This window comes from Megalops cyprinoides, chromosome 8 (genome assembly GCF_013368585.1).
Source record: "Megalops cyprinoides isolate fMegCyp1 chromosome 8, fMegCyp1.pri, whole genome shotgun sequence".
In the NCBI taxonomy this organism is placed as follows: Eukaryota; Metazoa; Chordata; class Actinopteri; order Elopiformes; family Megalopidae; genus Megalops; species Megalops cyprinoides.
Window position 1 is genome coordinate 1,283,529 of NC_050590.1, and position 20,000 is coordinate 1,303,528.

A 20,000-nucleotide genomic window follows, 5' to 3' on the forward strand; every position below is an offset into this window, starting at 1 on the left:
AGACAGTTCGGCTCACTACCTGTAGGTTTAATTTACCTGTTTACAGAGACCCGGGACGGTCCCAAGATCTGGACCTATGGCCTATGGCCCACTCATCTCTGGAAAAATAGTCCTGTCCGGGGGCCTCTGGCGGATATGTATCACATACAATCGAGTTTATGCAGAAACACAGAACATGGCAAAGGCTTTTTTTGCATATTTAGTAAGTTTATTGTGGCTGTTGAGTTAAACCACTCTGGGTAGAATAAGGTGGGTAACCAGCCACCACAAAAAAATTATAAGCAACTCTTCCACCAGGAAGATTTACTGCTACACTGCCCTCTAGTGTTTGGAAGAGGAACATGACGCTGAGCTGATTTTTCCATCAGATGCATAACATACTGTTCCATATGCAGTAGAGTGGAAGGCCATGCCAGGCTCCCTGCAGTGCAGACCCAAGAGTTTGCATGTGTGTGGTGATGCCGCACATTGCACAAGCTCTTCAAGAACCAGCAGTTCGGTAACCTTAGGGCCCTGCTGCAAGAACCAGCAGTTTGGTAACCTCAGGGCCCAGCAGTAAGAACCAGCAGTTCGGTAACCTCAGGGCCCAGCTGTGAGAACCAGCAGTTCGGTAACCTCAGGGCCCCGCTGTAAGAACCAGCAGTTCGGTAACCTCAGGGCCCAACTGTGTGTAAGCTGTCACCAGGCTCTCCCGCTCTGTCTGTTCTTTCCTGAGTTCTTTCCATTCTCTGTCAGCTTTCTGTTCAGGATGTTTTTGTGTCATCCTACACATCCTGTTACATGATTGTCGGTTAATCTGAGGATCACTGGCTGCTGTTGATAAAGTTACACTCAAATGCTTTATTTTATATTTTTAAAACAGGTATAGCATCTTAAAAATTAAACCTTGGCCATATAATATGCTATGTGATAACCTGTAACTATGGAAGTATGAACCTCTCTGAACCTTTTCACATTATTTGATATAGGATTGCAATTCTCTGCCAGTCCAAGTAAGCTAGAGACTATTTAACAGTAGAGACCATTAAACTAGTATATCTTACTACTTTTGTCTTTTGTATGTAAATATTTCACATTTTACTATGAGGACCTCAGATTTGAGGAAAGGGGTAGTGGGAGAGACTCAAATTGAGCAGCCAATAGGAGATCATGTATATTAAAATGAATCTGTCATATTAACAGAGGCATTTTGCCATTCCTGTGCTTTCCTAATTATTGTTACACTCACTGCTCTGCTGTTCCCGGCCAGAGGATGACAGCCATGCTCACATTGTGTCACATCATTGCATAAAATGACCCCCCCAAGGGATTTAGCTGGTCAGAGTCGCTAACTTTTATTTGGTGCCAGGGCAGACTGCGTAAATGGGCATGTGCTTGCGGGTGCAATTGGACCCGGCAGTCTGCTCCTCGGGTGAGGCGAGGCCTTGGTCTCTTGCACCTCATCAGACGCGATGACAAAGCGGGGGATGTGCATCTGGCAGGCAAAGCCCCTCCTGCTGCCAGCCCTGAGCTGCAGGCCTTGCTCTCTGCTATCAGGTGGCTGCGAGCGCACGCTTCCACCAGCGGGGGCACTAAACATTTACATGGCGGGATTGTGTGTAGAAGCTCTGGCTGGTCGGTGGCTGCTGCTTTGGGAGAAACTGCTGTGGAGTCTTCACTGCACTGCTTGTCATTTAAACTCCGCTCTGATGCTCTGATGCAGAACGCCAACAGGCAGGTGTTTTGCCTCCTCCAAACAGGCGTAAAGTTCACGGGCCTGGCGCTCAGTGAAATGTGAGCGCCGCAGCAGCAACAGGCTGCAGGAGTGGATTACACATCATAGAGCTCCGCTCAGCGTCACACGGCTACTGGCCGTGCATGCTAACGTGCACCCTGACTCACCACTGAATTTATTTACTCCACTGGGAAGGCTGACACTAAGGACAGTGAGGACCTGAGGAAACACAGCGGACAGGGGGTGAGAGAGTGTACAGTCTGCTGCAAGGATGTGATTGGTTCTCTGATGAGAAGAGCCAGGTGTAGAGTTTGACCTGGACGTTTGGTTTAGCGTTGGGTAGCAGTGTGATGGCAAGGCGCAGGGCTCATAATGGAAAGGTTCGATACCCCTCTGGGGGAATGCTGTTGTACCCTTGGGCAAGGTGCTTAATCCCAAATTATCTCAGGAAATATCCAGCTATATAAATGGACAATACTGTAACTGATGTAAGTCACTCTGTACAAGAATTTCTGCTTAAAGACAGTAATGTGATGTAACATACCTTCTCTTTCAGTAAGTCAGTACCATGGGATCATCAATGACTGTTGCCAATCAGGATGGTGGTTTAATATCCCATCCAAAAGACAGCACCTCCTATAGAACAGTATCACCATCACTTCACTGCAGCATTGGTTGTCCCTCTTGGTCCAGGGGGAAGAGTGGGAGAACCAGCAGGTGTAGCTGTCCTGCTTTTTCCAGAGGGCTCCCATCTAACCAGCCTCGGGAATCTGCTGGGGGGGGGGTGGCACAGCATGGAATGGCTTTTGGCTGACTCGATTTAGTAAAAGTGATAATGTACATTCCAACTGTTTGATTAGCCTTGTCACATCCAATGTTTATGACATCATTGTCTGTTTTCTGTCCCAGGTTTGGCACAGTCTGGGTTTGCGTCCGTTGGCCCGGGTTTGCATGTATTCCGTGAACACCGTGTTCCTTTGGTTTATGGCCCGGAGCAACTTCTGAAATGCTCCTCTGTCATCGTTCTTTATTTACTGCAGCCCCCCCCCCTCTCCCCCACCCCTGATCCCGCACATGAAAATACACCTGCGGCCACTCAATCACAGCTTTTTATAAGGCCTGCTCTCATGGGGTTTCCACAGAGACACCCCGCCATCCCGAGATGGGAACCAGGAGCAGGTCACTCATGGAATGGACAGGCTAACAGCTGGAGAGATGCTTCTTTCCTGTCATCTCGCCAGCTGGCCTTTCTTCTGCCCTGTCCTCTGAACTGGTTTAATATCCAAATACAGGGAATATACATTTTGGTATGTGTCACATGAAAACATATAAAATCTATATTTATGTGTTATATAGTGTATATGATATTTTATTCAGGTTTGTTTATAGTAGTTACATTTTGGATTTAATCACTGTAAGCATTTGTCTTTAGACAGGGAAAACCCATAATAGTCTCTAAGCTGACCCTCCAGTTGTTCCTTTTAGACCCCAAATCATTAAGAGCTGAACAGGTAAATTCACACATTTTTAATGAAGCAGTGAATGTGGAGATTGATTTGCTTTCTTGTTCATGCTGTTACAGTGAGGTCTGTTTAATGGCTCCCCTCCCCCCTGCCTGCTGTGGCTCTCTGCATGGCCCTGTCCCATGCTGTGTCCCTGGAAAACAGATATGGTTGTGTTCACCATAACTTGCTTTCTGTGTTCCTCATACAAGCATTAAGGGTCTCACATGTGTGTTTCATTACAGGTCTCTGACACTTTTGTCACTTTTTTGACAGATGCATTACAGGTCTCTGATACATGTTAATCCTTTCACAGATGCATTACAGGTCTCTGTTACATGTTAAACCTTTCACAGAAGCATTACAGGATACTTTTGTCACAGAAGCATAACAGGACACTTTTGTTACTTTTGTCACAGAAGCATTACAGGACACTTTTTTTACTTTTGTCACAAAAGCATTACAGCCCTCTGACACTTTTGTCACTTTTGTCACAAAAGCATTAATGCCCTCTGACACTTTTGTTACTTTTGTCACAGAAGCATTACAGCCCTCTGACACTTTTGTTACTTTTGTCACAGAAGCATTACAGGACACTTTTGTTACTTTTGTCACAGAAGCATTACAGGCCTCTGACACTTTTGTCACTTTTGTCACAGAAGCATTACACCCCTCTGACACTTTTTTTTACTTTTGTCACAGAAGCATTACAGCCCTCTGACACTTTTGTCACTTTTGTCACAGAAGCATTACAGCCCTCTGACACCTTTGTTACTTTTGTCACAGAAGCATTACAGCCCTCTGACACTTTTGTTACTTTTGTCACAGAAGCATTACAGCCCTCTGACACTTTTGTCACTTTTGTCACAGAAGCATTACAGCCCTCTGACACTTTTGTCACTTTTGTCACAGAAGCATTACAGGACACTTTTGTTACTTTTGTCACAGAAGCATTACAGCCCTCTGACACTTTTGTCACTTTTGTCACAGAAGCATTACAGCCCTCTGACACTTTTGTTACTTTTGTCACAGAAGCATTACAGCCCTCTGACACCTTTGTTACTTTTGTCACAGAAGCATTACAGCCCTCTGACACTTTTGTTACTTTTGTCACAGAAGCATTACTGGTCTCTGACACTTTTGTCACTTTTGTCACAGAAGCATTACAGCCCTCTGACAGTTTTGTTACTTTTGTCACAGAAGCATTACAGGACACTTTTGTCACTTTTGTCACAGAAGCATTACAGCCCTCTGACACTTTTGTCACTTTTGTCACAGAAGCATTACAGGACACTTTTGTTACTTTTGTCACAGAAGCATTACAGTCCTGAGTCCTGAGCATTACAGTCCATGTGACTCCTTTTAGAGATATTACAGGCCTGATGTAGGTCTTCTTGAGTGAGTGCATTGCTTCTGCTCTGTTAGCACTAAATGGAAAGTGTTGAATTTGATTTCTAGCCTGGATTTAATGATATACATTTGGGAAGCCTTCCACCCTGTGCAGGAAATATTCAGTGCTTTGTGTGGGTATTGTTTCTTGCTGTGTCCATGATTTAGTGGCAGGTAATTATCTTTCTGTTACATAACCCAATATGCACCTGTGAATATTAATTCATACTCCTTCTCTGCAGTGGGTTTGGTGTTACAAATAAAACCCCAAGGCCTTTTTGGGAAAAAAATCAGCAGTGTATGATTATCAGCCAGCTTGCATATGCAGTCAGAATTTGAGCCAGGGCAAGCAGTTAACTCGATTTAAAAAGCACAACCCTCACAAGTGTCTGTCGCAAGACTTATTTCTAAATGTGCCCAGCCGAACGCTTGCCATGGGTTTTATTTTGCACATGCAGCCTTCATTGCTGCTTGTAAATAAGGCACTTGCAGAGTGCATCCTATGGTGTCCCCCCCCCCCCCCCCCGACCTCTTGTGGAGCTCTCAGCCTCAGTTTAATCCTCATCCAGCCAGGCCCTTTTTATAGGAAACTCCTCTCAGCCTCCAGACTCTCATAGGCAGGATTTATCTGTGGGGATACAGTTTCCCCCTCTCCACGCCCTCCCCTGCGATATCCCCCATCCTCTTTAAGTTTCCCAGGAGTCAGAGTGTGGGTGCAGCCACAGGGCTCCTGGCAGCCTGCTGTGAGGCAGCGTGGTGACCGTTTCTGTCTCCCTGCTTCCAGAGCGATCGCGGCCCTGTATGGCTACCACAGCCGCCAGCGGGCTGGAGGTGCTCCTCTCCACCCTGCAGGTATGAGATGAGCAGGGTGTGTGTGTGCGTGTGTGTGTGTGTTTGGATGTGCATGTGTGTTTGTATTTGCAATTGTCTGTGTGTATGTGCATATATATATATACATATATACATATATATATATGCACATATATATTTGTATATATGTGTGTGTAGGAGTGCCACTCTACAATGTTACTAATGAGCAGGTAGAGGTGAAGAAGAGGACACCAAACAGCATGTCTGTTCACAGCAAAGCAAGGGAAAGGTATGACTTCAGAAATTATTTCCAGCATTTCTCTGCAGGGGTTCTCTCCTCCTGGCTTTCACGCCTATAGGCACTATTCACAGAGTTTAAGGCATGCAGTCTGCTCCTGTTATGTTTGGTGTTCAGCGGTGTTCACCGCCCCAGCATCGCCACAGGTGACCTGCCCTGCAGTGTGATCTCCCGTCCCTGCTCTCAGAGGGAAGGAAAGCGTTCAGGAGCCCTGCGGTCTGACCCCTAGACCTGCTGTAAAAGTGCCTGAGCTGCTTTACTGCGATTTGAGACAATCACAAACCTGAAAATGTGGAAGATTTGGCCCTGATGGTTATCCCTGTAAAAATATCCCCAAGAAACATGAAACCTGCAGCCAATCAGATTAGAGATTGTCAAAAATGGCAGTGGACAGTGACGGTGTTTTGCTGTATTGCATGCTCTAGAGATTGCAATACTGCAGATTCAGAAAATTCAGCCATGCATATGTTTCTCCAGGGCTTTAATATAGGCAATTTATTCTCCTTGTCAATCGTAGTTGTCATGACAAGAACCAACTGTGTTATCATGGTAATGATATGAGAGTGGTTAACCTCTATTATTACATTAATAATGTCAGACAAAAATAACGATACCCCTTGGGGTCATTTTGGCCATATATTAAGTTAGTGGCCTGTGTGTAATAAGTTGTTTAATGAATAGACTGCTGCAGCAATTTGCCATTTATTTTATTTGTTTATTGTTGAAATAACTGTCGCTATCCATTTCATATTTGAACCCTTTCACTTGACAAAACCCTCTGCCCAATTACCAGCAGTTTCAGAGGGTGTTAAAATCTGGATGATATGGCAGACTGGTTTATGAGCTGTTTGTCACAGCTTCATATAGAGGTGTGAAGGAGGATTTCAGGTGTGGTATGGAAGCAGATCATGTAAGTGTAGTTTCTGCTGGTAAACAGACACCAGCCACTGCATTTTTGGTCAGGAGGGAAAAAGCAGTACATTTAATCACCAAACAATCACTTCCATGCTTAACGGCAGAAGTGGGTACATTTTCTGCTCTTAAAAAGGCCCTTGTTGGGGTTCCCGAGTGGCTCAGTCAGTAAAAAGCACTCGTTCTGAGTGAAGACTGAGCACTACGTCCAGGTTCGAACCCGACCGTGTCACTAGCCAACAGTGACCGGGAGCTCACAGGCGGAACACATTGGCTTCGTTCCACTGGGGATAGGGGTGGGTACGTCGGCAGGGGCTTTGGTCCCATTAGCAACAGCAACCCCTGTGGTCCATTTGCCAAAGCTGCATATGAAATATCTTTCTCTGAATCATCTCTGTGCTAGCTTAGCTTGTGGACCGCAGTGTGAAAAGAAGCAGCAGCTGACATCACGTGTCTCGGAGGAGGGGGACCGAACATCGATGATGACAAAACTTTACATTCCAGAATTTGGGGAATTCACCATTCCAAATTGGGGAGCCCGTGTTCAACTCTGTGTCACTGCAACTTTCAGGTCAATCTCAGCTGAATCAAATTTAAAGGCAAGGTTAATAACCCCTAAATTAGCACACTAGAGAGAACATAAATTTTTGTAAATTTATTGATGAGAGCAATCCATTCATCCCTGCTAAGTGCATGATTTTGTCTGCTATCTAGACTAACTCATGTCTAGTCTGGAATTGTGTCATATCTGTCCTTTAATGGTCTCAGGGTCTCCTCTTCCACTATGAACACCAGTAAGCTGTTCCACAGTATACTCCTCCACTGTGCCTAACTAAATGTCATCCTATATAGCCTTTAAGTTTAATGAAAAGATAAGAGGTGTGTTCAAGATGACACAAATATTTAATGAAAAATCCAGTCATGAGGGTATTGCCCTCTTCTGCAGTCATGCTGGCACTAAAATAGAGACACTGGTATCAAAACTTACTTTTTCAGTTCAAAATCCTTTTCACTGCAGCTGTCTGACATTCAGTAATGGACTCCTTTCAGTGCATTCACATCTTCCTTTCATAGTGAGGATATTCAACAGACCAACAACTGGAAAGTGAGCATCAGAGAGGAGAAAAGCAGTTAAATAAAAGCTGTTAGTAACAAAATACTCACTGTAAGTAATAAAATGTTTTCATTCACCTCACGAAGACATCAGAAAAGCCTGATTAATCTTTTAAAGGTATATTATGGTCCAACTGTCTTTATTCATACAGAGGCTGAGTGGGGGCCCTTATCCAAGGTGACATCCCTAATTTATGCTTTTCCAGTTTGGCTTTTTTACAGGTATACACCTGGGTATTTGGGGAGCTGTTCTTTTCAATACCTAGCTACAGGGGGTGATGACGGTGCTGAACCGGGGAGGTGAATCTCCGGTCTCCAGGGAACACGCCCAGCTTTTCTGTTGCTTGTGTCTATGATGTAATTCATGTGTTAAATTACTGCACTGGAATTTTTCTCGGCAGCTGTTAAGCACCCGAAGAGACTCATCCGATGTATTGAATAGTCTGTTTAATTGAGAGGATGAAGCCTTTTGCCACAGCAGTTTAAATGAACTTATTTTTGGGGGTAATGAGCTCTCTCATTCCTTGTATCAAAATATTTTCATGCCAAACGTGAATAGCTGTGAAGAGAGCAGTGTCAAACAGGCTTTGAGCAGGAGTTTATTTGACTCCAGTCGGGGTGAGCCTGTGCGATGCGAGCACCTCTCTGCTCTGAATTTTCAGGACGAGGTATCTGAAGCTCGAGTCAGAGTAAACATTTTGACTCTTAATCTTCTGCAGTTATGCGGGGACAGGGTATCACCATCCCACAAAGCAGAGGCTAAATAAAGGCGTTTGTCACAGCGAGGGCGATGGCAACTGGAACACAGGCAATGCTGAGTCAGAGTCAGCAGGAGGCACATACTCTGCCTCCTGAGTAATGGAGTATTTCTTTTTTAGTAGCCTGGCATCAGCATGTCGCAAGAGGCTGGAAGAGAATAATTGGGACAGTACAACATTTAACAAACAGCCATCTGCACTGTTTTTTTTGTTTTTTGAAAAGCCTCTTCGGAATAAGAAGAAGTATGTTTGAGGGCCTGCCCGCTGTAGTGAAGGCATTTCCTGCCATCATAGACTTCATCTCTCTGGTTACTTCCTGCCCTTGTCAGAAGACATAAGATCAAATACACCACCTCAAATTTAGTGTGAAATTTAAATTCTGATCCAGGATCAGGTTCTACGGGCAGAGCGCGTCTGCACTGTTTAATTTAAAATGTCTGGCACTGAGAATGTGACTCATTCTGAAGGCGACCCTGGTTGCCCTGAATAAATAAATCAGTTTATTTTGATCTCAGTGAACAATATCTGTATTATTCCTCTTAGTCTTTTGCCATGTAATTAGCACTGTAAGGAGACAGAATGAAGGTGGCTTAATCATAGCCTCCATGCAGTGATTTCCACATGCTTGAAAAGGTTTAATAAGAAATGGAAAGCCGCAAGTACACATGTCGGAGTATTTCTTTGCACAGATGCATGTGCTGTGTTTGGAGGAAATGTTATTGGCTATGAACAAAACGGCGACAAAAATATTTGGTTTGAAAGTCTGATTGTCATGTGAGTGGTGCCTGACTCCTCCTGTGAGTGCCTGACTCCTCCTGTGAGTGGTGCCTGACTCCTCCTGTGAGTGCCTGACTCCTCCTGTGAGTGGTGCCTGACTCCTCCTGTGAGTGGTGCCTGACTCCTCCTGTGAGTGGTACCTGACTCCTCCTGTGAGTGGTGCCTGACTCCTCCTGTGAGTGGTACCTGACTCCTCCTGTGAGTGGTGCCTGACTCCTCCTGTGAGTGGTGCCTGACTCCTCCTGTTTGTGCAGCTGCTGGCCCAAGTTCACCTGATGCTGCGGCTGTGCTATGCTGCCAGCCCGGGTCAGCCTTTGACATTTGTGGTTGGCGTGGCTTCAGTTATAGTGCGGTGGTGCGACAGTCCAGGATTCGGCATGTAGGCGGTCTGCGTGAGCCTGTCGCCGTGTGAGTGACAGAGACGTGCTCATGTCGCCCTCTGACCCCTCTGTCTGCTGGCGCAGCTCTGTGGGGGGTGACCCCCAGCAGGGGGGGGGGGGGGGGGGGGGGGGCTCCTTCCTGGAAGGATTAGAAGCCCACCCCCTGTCAACTGCTGCTGCTTTTAATCTGACCTCTCCTCCGATCTCCCCGTAGGCCGCAGGGTTTGAGGCCATAGGGGCTCCTGAAAAGGTCACAGTGTCTCAGTGTAGCGTGTCAGGGGAAGAGTTCAGAGCAGTGGCTCCTGTTTGTAGTGAGAGTGCAGGCGAGAGCAGCTCTTGATGGAGTCATTAGTGGGGTCTGGTCACCTGGACACTGCAGGCCAGCACGTGCTTACAGATCACACGGTGCACTGCACAGACGCTGCCTACATTCACCAATCTGGATGGACCATCTCCTCTGCAGAACCTGTTCTGTCAGTTAATCCAGGAAATATAGAGATCAGTGAGTCCTTACAACGTGTGGATCATAGTTAAAGAAAACAGACAAAAGGCAAACAAGACCCCTATAGGCAGAATGATTCACCCTGGGCTGCATTTCCCATCACCCCTGTAGCGATCATGCTGGGGTGCTCTGTCTGCTGACAGCAGTTAGTCACTGTAGAGGAGGAGCACCCTTGTTTCTTACTGCACAGATCACAATTTCCAGTTCTGCATGAATGAATTTATGCCTTATTGTCCTTATTTGTTTTTTGGCTTTTGTATCTCTATTGGATGCTCCCTGTCATTTTTCATTCTGTTGTCTCCTGTTTCATCCTGTTATTATTTTTGCAGGAATCTAGTGTCTCTCCAGTGATGGCTCTCTGAGTAATGACATAAAGGCAAATCCATGCATCCGTTTGTCAGACGGCTAATAGATCCTTCTTAATTTGCTGCAGGATGCTGGTGATGTTGAGAGCACTCTCAATATCCTCAGCGTTTTGGATGAGCTTCTGTCGGCTGGTGAGTGATACGCTCCTGTGTGTTCCCTTTTAGGCCTGTTGTGACAGAGAGGGGACGTTCAGGTTAAAAATGAAGTGCAGGAAATGTGTTCTTTAACTAAGCTGGAGCCTCGCTCTGCTCTGTCTGACTGATTCTTTGCAGTACTGTAACCTTGAAAATGTGTCCTGAGTTTAAAAAGATGCCTCCCTAAAAATCTGCATTTGAATGTGCCGTTCCTTATCATTACAGGAGCAGGGATCCACATTCAAAGGGACTTTTTGCTTTAATAGCTAAAGACATGATCTAATTTGACATCCTTTTGTGAACACTGTTTTACTTCAGACCTCCAGTCCTCAGAAGGCCAGAATGATCTTAGAGGCTGACGTTTTTGTAGAAGTTCAGGGAGATTTTTGCAGTGTAAAATTGATTCTTCACGTTTCAAAATCCATACCCGTTGCTGAAAATGATACTACATTGGAGATTTTGGTTGAAATTATCCTTAGATCTTTACCATTTAGGAGAAAGCGTCTTTATGATTTGATGACAGGTCAAATGAAATGTGTCAGCACATTATGAACACGGGCATGACTGTGGGTGTGGCTTAGAGGTATTGTCTAGGGCAGTGTTTCTCTATGTTTTAGATCTCTCCCTGCTCCAACACAGCTGATTCAAATGATCAACTTGTTATGAACTCCTGAAGCTGCTTAATAACGAACCGATCATTTGAATCAGCTGCGTTGGAGCAGGGAGAGATCTAAAACGTTCGGGACGAGGGGGTCCTCCAGGAGAGGGTTGAGAAACGCTGGTCTAGGGGACGAGGTTGTGGGCGCGTGTGGGTGTGGCCATGGGCATGACTGGGTGTGTGTTTCCCAGGCACGGACAGGCGGATCCACTACATGATCTCGAAAGGTGGCAGTGAGGCTCTGCTCTCGGCCTTGGTGAACACGGCCAGGTCCTTCTCCCCCAACTACACCATCCTGCTGCCCCTCCTACACCTGCTGGCAAAGGTGGGGCAGAGAGGTGAGTAACAGACGGAGGTAGTGACGCATCAGGATGAGGGCAGGAGGGGCTGACACATGTCTCCAGGTCACTGTGTGTAGCTTTATGGAAAAAACATTGCTGTATTTTAGGTGTGCTTTTCATTATTTTTATCTTTAACAGCTCCCAGTATTTTGGGGGGTTTCATTTGCTGTAATGAAAATGCACTGAGCCCGACCTGTGAGTCTGTCTGTGAGCAGGAACAGTTTCAGGAAGCACTGCGTCACCTGCGAGCCTCTCCTCACTGTTCCATCCGAGATCACATTCATATTTTCCCTGACTTCTCACTGACACTTTAAGGACAGTTTTGAGATTCTCAAGAATTATTATTATTGCTGTGGCAGTAGTGAAATTGGACTATCCTGAAGATGGGAACTACTTTAAATTTAAAACTTTTAGTGTCAATGTGGGCAAGAAGTTGCAGATGCTTCTGGCATTAAATACTTCTCAACAATGACTGTCATGAGTTGACTTTGCCACTTTGTGAACATTACCAGAACACTGACATAGCTAGACTTTGCAGTAAATGACATTTTTACTAGTGAGTTTTCAAGAATGCTGTTTTGCCAGAAAAAAGCAAGAGTGAACTTCATTTATTTTTTACATTTTTTTGCCATTTTTCGAGACTTGTCTCAGTATTTTCCAAGATGGAAAATATTTTCAAACTTGTGGTTACACTGCTGAATGATTAAAATCTCCTCAAACTGTTGAAAAATTCCAGCTTGCCGTTTCAAACTGCCTCTCGAAAGGCGACAGAAACAGGCAGTGTCCTCTCTTGGTTTATATGGGTGGAAATCAGTGTGAAAACAGGCATAGCACATATTTAATACTATCCTGCTCCTGATGTCACAGATTTTTTATATTTGAATTCAGATGGTCGGTTTGCTGTTTGTCACATTGAAAAAGGTGTCATTACAACTGTTGAAGCTACAAATGTTATCATTGGCTGGCTCATTACGAACATGCATGAAGGGGTGTGGTCTAAAACAGAACATCCATAGTCAGCATAGGAATGCAGACATCACCGGCACCTCCTGTTACCAGCCAGACCCTCCTAGACAGCAGACTGGAGCTGAATATCTGCTTAAAGTTGAGTATCTGTTCACTCTGAATTGGGGTTACTGTCTGCTTGCTCTGGGCACTGTGCATCCTTGATGATTCATCAGTGTCTGATAGGAGCCAGCGTGGGTCGCAGCAGTGGAGGTGGGCTCTACAGCATCGGGCTAAATTTGCTCATTTCCATGGATACTGCACTCAGCTCTCTGTGAGGTAATAAATGACACGGTGAGATGTGCCGGTGTTTCGGGCAGTAATTACAGGGCTCTGGTCTGGAGGGTGCGGAGTGGGTTTCGCTCAGTCAGAAGGGGTGTTGGTGCTCATTGTGGGTAATATCAGCTGCACTGTCTCCACACAGACAGGAGGATCGGCCTGAAAGCGGAGAATGCAGACGCAGTGCTCCTGACCTTGAGCCTGCTCCGGCAGAACCTGGAGCAGCCGCGCAGAGCGGCCGCCTGCCTCTGGGTCCTCAGGGTCTTCTGCTCCTCAGGTGAGTGCGGGCGTGGCACCCTCCCGGCCCCTGAAACCACGAGGGAGGGGGCGAGACTTTCAGGGACTCACTCACAGGCCCTGCCAGCCTCCTGCAGAGTGAGCGGGAGTGAGGGTCTGTGACCTCATAATGGGCACCTGGTGTCAGCAACTGACCGGAACCAATCAGACACAGCGATTAAACTCCAGTCAGTGAATTACTCATAAGACCTGGAAGGTCTTCTCTCACCCCACTACCTCCCACAGGGATCTTCGGTTTTTAGGGTATCCGGAATTAGAGGGTTTGTCCCACAGCTCTGATCTCTTTTGCCACTCTGCTGTAAAACAGTATTCTCCATGTGGTTGTGGATGTAATCAGTGTTGATACAGACACTTTAAAATTACAGACAGGAGGTTGCCATAAATGGCAAATTTTTCCGCATTTATGTGTAGCCAAATCACCCTGGTTTGGACAGTAGCGGCAACAAAAAAAAGTCACCACTGACCAGCTTTAAGTATGCAAACACTCTTTGCTTTCATGAAAACATAATGTTAGCCAGGCATATGGTCAAATGTATAGTCCAAATGAAGGCACACATTTCTGAATATTTGTCTACTGTAAACAATATTATTCTACATGCAGTATTTACAAGCCATTTCATACATATTTGGAACATGGAACATATATAGTTTTAATGTATGTTTAAGAGAACGCGCAAAATCATGCCATACAATGTGTTTGTATTTCAGCGTAATGTGTTATTTATGTACCTGAGCAGAGACAGGAGAAGCAGGAGAAAGATGCTGTACTCTTCACCAGGAAACATCTCAAACATTGATCTACCAAAGGTCTCTACAGGGAAAAAGTCCTCTCTTTCATTTACGTTACGTTACTGTCATTTGGCAGATGCTCTTATTCAGAGTGACTCGCATGTGGTGCATCTAATAAAGTGGCATGAAAAGTTGCACAAACAGGACACCACTAACCACAGATGAGCAAGCATCAGTGCCAGACATAGTGCTGAGATCACAAATGCTTGCCTAGATTGGCAAAGCAATATGCTGAATGCTGAAATGCTGAAGTGTCTAATCAGGAAATAGACAAGATAGCTTTTCTGTTGATGTTAAATTTAAAATAATTCATATGGCAATGATTCGTTTTCAGTCAGGGCACGAAAGAGAAATGCTGGCTGTACAGCTGAAGAAAGTAAAAGGAAAAGAAACTTTCTTTTTTGAGGGGGGGGGTGGCTGTTGTTCAGACAGTCTATATATATTACTGTCTCCTCTGTAACTGACATAAAGTCATGGATATGGAATTTAAATTTTTATGATTATTTGGGTATTGCAGTAACCGAGACGGTAAAAGAAAAGATGGTAGGGTCCATCCTCCGCTTCATTTTTGCTCTAGTTCCAGCCTTCCTCGGGGTGCAGTGGGTCAGCCGGTGAAGGCTGTGTGCAGCCCGGCTTCAGTGCCGATCCTCAGGTTCTGTTCACAGAATGATTACATATGCTGCCTGTGTCCACCTTCCGCGAACACAGTCACCTTATACACTTTTTCACGGGATAGAGGATGAAGCCCGCTGCCCAGTGCTGCTTACTGTATCTCTCATCCCAATTCCAGGAAATACTGCATGCGTTGGAGGATCACATAGTCGGTTCTGATTATTTCTCTTTGCACGCTGCAAATTCACTCATTCTGAAGAAACCCCATGACCTGTGTCTTAATCCGACCCTAGTTTATTTTTAATTTAGGCTCTCATAGATGAGCAATCGGCTTTAGAAGAACATTCAGAAATAGAGCGGCCCATCATAGCCCGTTTATGGAGCTGAAGTTTAAATTTCGGTGGTCTCTGGTAAAGGAATCACTCTGCCTGGTAAAGGAGCCAAGAAGCCGAAGGATGTCATTATTCAGCAATGCTAATAAAATGTGTCTGCGCTCATGCATCCACTGACGCAACATTTCTCTCCCTCAGTTTCCACAGCTGTCCTGCTTGGAAATAACCGATGCCTGGACGTCGTTTTCAAGCTGATATCACCCTACACGACGAAGCACACACGCACGGTGAAGTATGTATTGTATATCCTGTTTCATCTGTTTCCCGTGCCAGGTGCGTTGTAGCAAGGTTGAGTTTCCCTCAGTGTACCCACTCACACATTCTCAAAGTGCTGCACATAGCTCTGAGGTTAGCTGATCACGCTATAAAAAAGGAGAAGAGCTGGCGGCCACCCTAAGTCTTGCAGATAAAATTTAGCTAGTGGCTAATTCTGGTTATGTAATTGTCCATTGTCTCTGTTCAATAAATAAATATCAAATATGTATCCACACAGATATGGAAATATCCGCTTCTCTGATAAAATGGCCGTGAGGTTTATTTATTGTTTTCTCTGTGACTGAAAGTATGAAAGGAGTCCTCTCACATTGACAGACTCTCTGCTCCATGAACCCATGGCAGATGTCTCTGTTAAGGGGTGAGCTCATTCCTGAACCACAAATAAGCAAGTATTTTTTTGGATCCTGGAATAAAGAAAACTTGCAGTAAAATGTTCTTGCATATTTCCTCAGAGTGTATAATAGAATGCATGCAAAAAAACATTTTGAGTTTGTCATTTCAAATATCTCAGTTAAGGTTTCAGACATATTTCTAAATGTATTTACTATCTAGTATGCATCTAGTAGGCTTTTTGAAGACCATTTGGGAAGAGGAGAAAAGTGACTTGCATTTCCTGTCCCCCCAAAATGAAATTTAGCTACATGTAAAACCCAAACTAATTTAATGCTGATGACCTCTTCTTTCTCCCAGAAGAGTAACCTCCTAATTCACTCTGATTTTACTCGGGAAGGTGATGCTTTTAGACCCAGCCTGCTAAGGACACTACATCCGTCACCTGTGGAGAACAGCCAAGATCAAAAATGAAATTTTACTGCAAATACATTTTTATCAGTGTTTACATTTGATGACTGGAGGCTCCTGTCCTCTGCATTGGGTTGTATAATAATCTGTATTAAAGACTGCTTTGTTTGCTGGTAGTACCATGACAACATAAACATTTCATAGCATTTTTACTTTCACTTAAACAAGATAGGGTGTGTGAATGGGACATCGATCTGAAACACAGCTTTAATCTGTTCTGCTCAAACAGTGTCATTTGCATAACTGTAATTAAATTGTTTTATTTTTTGAGGAGTGAGAATGCTCTGGGTATTGGCAGACACACATTCCTCAGAATATTCTGCAGCTCATTTATAGGGAAATGGGTCACACATGCATAATATCGCTCAAAGGATGAGTCTTGTTACCAGAAGGTTGTTAGTTCTCTTCCCCAGTGGTCCTCTGTGGTTGTGCATGGTGCATTAATTTCAGTTAACATCTAGCTGTATTTATAGCCAATGTGCAGGAACTCAAGCCTACCGAGGTGTCCCAGGCAAGGGTGCAAGGGATGCAGATAATGCTGTATCCCGACTCTGTTTAGCTGTATTCTAAACACATGCACAGCAATTTGAACCCTCCTGCCCCTCACATAATCAGACTGACAGCAGAGATAAAGTGGAATCACACCCGTGCCAAGTTGTTACGGACTGAGGGGTAAACAGCACCCAACCCCCCTCCCCGGGAGTGACCGGCGGGGGCCAGCCTGGGCCCTCAGCCAGGGGCCGAGCGTCTACCGCTGCCGGCCAGACAGAGGTCACGACCCCTGGCATGCGGTCATGCCAGGAGTGTTGTGCTGGCTTCCTTTACTGTGACCCTGCCTCCTCTGTGTCTGCCTTGCTGGATTGGCTGTTGCGGTGATGCATGTGTTTATTTGTGACTTTGGTGAGGGGCGGTTCCTCTGAATAGAGTTCATTAAAAAAACATATCCACTCCTAACTGGAGCTCTCGACAAGTGGTGCTGTAATACTCTTCCCCGGAGATGGGGATTTTCTGTGTCAAAATGATTCTGTACAGTACATCATGCAACTCTAAAACCAAAGTTATTTATGTTTTGGATTACAAACCTAATGCAGATTCCACAGCAGGGAATACATATGAGACATTATTGTAACTTAACTGTTGCTCCCTTTTGACCGGGCCCTGATTGTCACGCATTTGTCACTTGCTGTACTATTACACCTGGGTGTCTGTCCTGGCTCTGCAGTGGCCATTATGTGAATTGACACTCCATCTGTAATTACAGCCTGCTTTGCCTCTCTGAAATGCGTCAAGTCTGTCCTCTACGTTTACTCATATTTTTAATGATGTTCAAAAAATAGACACCCAGACGCACAACGCCTTTGATCCGTCAGGAACAGTTTTATTAATTAAAATAAATATCCCACTTTTGTTTGCTTCAACCTCCCAGTTGTTAGGAAAAAGTCGATAATAAGAGGCGCGATGACTGCTTGGAAACTGGCCAAATCCCTTATCCACCTGCTGATCGCTGCAAGCGTGCCGAGAGAGAGAGAGGTAGCAGAGTGCGTAATTACAGCACAACCTCCGCTGACGGTCTTTCAAACGCATCGTTTGTTTTCACTGAAAACTGTTATTACAAAGTCTGAAAGTGCAACGAGGCGCCTTGGCGAAGCGCAGAAACAGCTCGTAAATTTTGACGGCGTTAACTGGAGATTGTGGTGTGACGCGATGGTATTTAGAATGACGCCACGGTGCCCAAATAGATACAAGTCCAAAAATAAAGCAAAACCAATGAAAGGATAAGTTCATGGTTTAGGTTGCCTAAATGTAGGCGTGTTGTTAGCCGGAGGATATCATTGTGGAGACACAGCTCCAAACATTTAATCTCTGGACACGTTTAATCCTTAAGATTAAATTCATTACCCATGTTAGCTCGTGGCATTTCATGGCTGCAACGTAAAAGCACTGCGTTTCAGTGATGTGTAATAGTCATTTGCATAAACGTTTAGCGAGCTGCTGCTTTATGCTCCCGCGTAGGATAATAAATCATGTCTTGGAGTGGTTTGAAAGCCCAACATCCCTGAATCTGACACTCTCGGGGATAAGTGGGACGTTAATCACCAAAACAATGGGCCCGTCGATCCTGCTTAAGTCACTTCAGTGTTCTTTATATGTACTGCATATTATTCTTGTCAGAGGATGACACGCTGCAGACGCGGTTAACCGTGGCGCTGGATTGGCTGGTGTAGACAATACCCAGCATGAGGCAGACTATAATGACCTGAAGGAGCAGGACGAGAAGGAAACCTCGAACGAGACCAAGGCCCTTTTCAAGGATGAGCGCTCCCATCAGGATAACGACATCTCTGTGATGTCGCACGCCTCCGTGTCAGTGTCGCGGTATTTATGCGTCCCGCGGGGATCCGCTGCCTGGTGCGAAACACCTTTCCTACAACACATGTGCCAGAGCGACTGTCTCATGTCAGCGAACAATTCAAAAAAATGGTCAAAATGCTTTCACTGGTCAGGTCTGAGATTGATAACACCATGTGTTCAAAGATAAAAAAAAGTTTCGCCTGTAGAAACTGCCATCTTCAAAAAAAAAAAAAAAACAAATTCTGTGGCTATGATGTTTGTGAGAGAGGAACTTTGAGTGATGAATGGATTTTAATAACCGTTCCTGCCGAAAGGATATTAATGCAAATTATTCATGATAAACCGTGGAGATAAACTCTCTTGTTTCCCATAATGGAACAAGCCCTTCATCGTAAATGAAGACCTTCCCACAAATTCATATCAAAGCCTATCAGAAAATAACATGCTGGGGAATGACTTTATTTTGAAGTTTTACTCCATGCTGGAAGCTCTTCTTTACAACGTAGCGTTGTTTTCTTTTATTTGTTGAACAAAAAGCCTTTTTTTCAAGACCTGTCAACACTGTATACACGGGTTTCAGGGGGATCGTGAAATATGGTTTCTACTGTGAGCTTCCTACAACGCGTTGCTCATTAATTCACGTTCACACTCCGAGCTGAAAAATATATGACTGCCATATTGAATCAGCGTTTACATTACTTGAGAAAATGCTTATAAAGATACTTCACCAGGGTTTATGCATTACTGGAGAGAACAGTGATTTGTATTAACCATAAATGCTGACATTGTCTTTGGAAAACTGCCAGTCCTGGCCAAGCCATTTTTATGTATACAGTTGTTGACTTTAGGAGTTTCTTTATCATACATTTTTCTCTGTGAATGCTCTGAGTTTATTTTTTTGTGTTTTTGTTTTACAGGGCAGCAATAGATGCACTTGGTGCACTTCTAGATTCAAGTAAGTTTTTTTATTCTTTTTTTTTCCTATTACTCACCAAGCCACTGTATATGTGACCTTGTGCAGTGTGTATGGTTATACGCTTTAGTTGAACCAGCAGTTTGATATGTTTCCACTAGACTAGAGGGTGTGGTGGAACGACTAGGCTAAAGCCTTTTACACCTGCCACTAGGGGGAGTACCATGCAATACTTCTTAGGGAGTTGGGGGTTTGCAGGTTTGAGTCCTGCACGGGACACTGCTACAGCAAGGCGATGAACCTGAACAGTGGCAGTGTGAGGCTTTGTTAAATGCAAATGGACACTTTCGGTTTCAAAGCTGTAAAAATGCTCTTAGTCCCTGAGGTGTAATACGAGGGAAATTTTAGTTCAATATTGAGACAAATTGAAATGTTTGGGGAAAAAAGCATTGATTTTATTACATCCTTTGTCTGACTTATTTGGTATGATTTGAGAATGAATTGGCATTTTGTTATCATTTAGTAAATGAAACAGCATGTACTGTTTTAGTGACACAATGAGATCAGATGGGATTAACATGAATGAGCAAAATTTAGACTTAATTTTGTTTTTACCAGGAATGCTGTTTA

General features: G+C 44.6%; 1 protein-coding gene across 2 annotated transcripts in view; it reads left to right on the forward strand.

Annotated features, from left to right (window-relative positions):
- Nucleotides 1-20,000, forward strand: part of LOC118782468 (cytosolic carboxypeptidase 4-like) — a 137,162-nt gene that overhangs the window by 8,516 nt on the left and 108,646 nt on the right. For both annotated transcript variants that reach the window (XM_036535839.1, XM_036535840.1), the window contains exons 2-7: nucleotides 5,390-5,457; nucleotides 10,589-10,652; nucleotides 11,505-11,651; nucleotides 13,084-13,215; nucleotides 15,167-15,260; nucleotides 19,375-19,412. In XM_036535839.1, coding sequence (XP_036391732.1) covers nucleotides 5,390-5,457; nucleotides 10,589-10,652; nucleotides 11,505-11,651; nucleotides 13,084-13,215; nucleotides 15,167-15,260; nucleotides 19,375-19,412 — 543 coding nt within the window. The remainder of the gene's footprint in view (nucleotides 1-5,389; nucleotides 5,458-10,588; nucleotides 10,653-11,504; nucleotides 11,652-13,083; nucleotides 13,216-15,166; nucleotides 15,261-19,374; nucleotides 19,413-20,000) is intronic.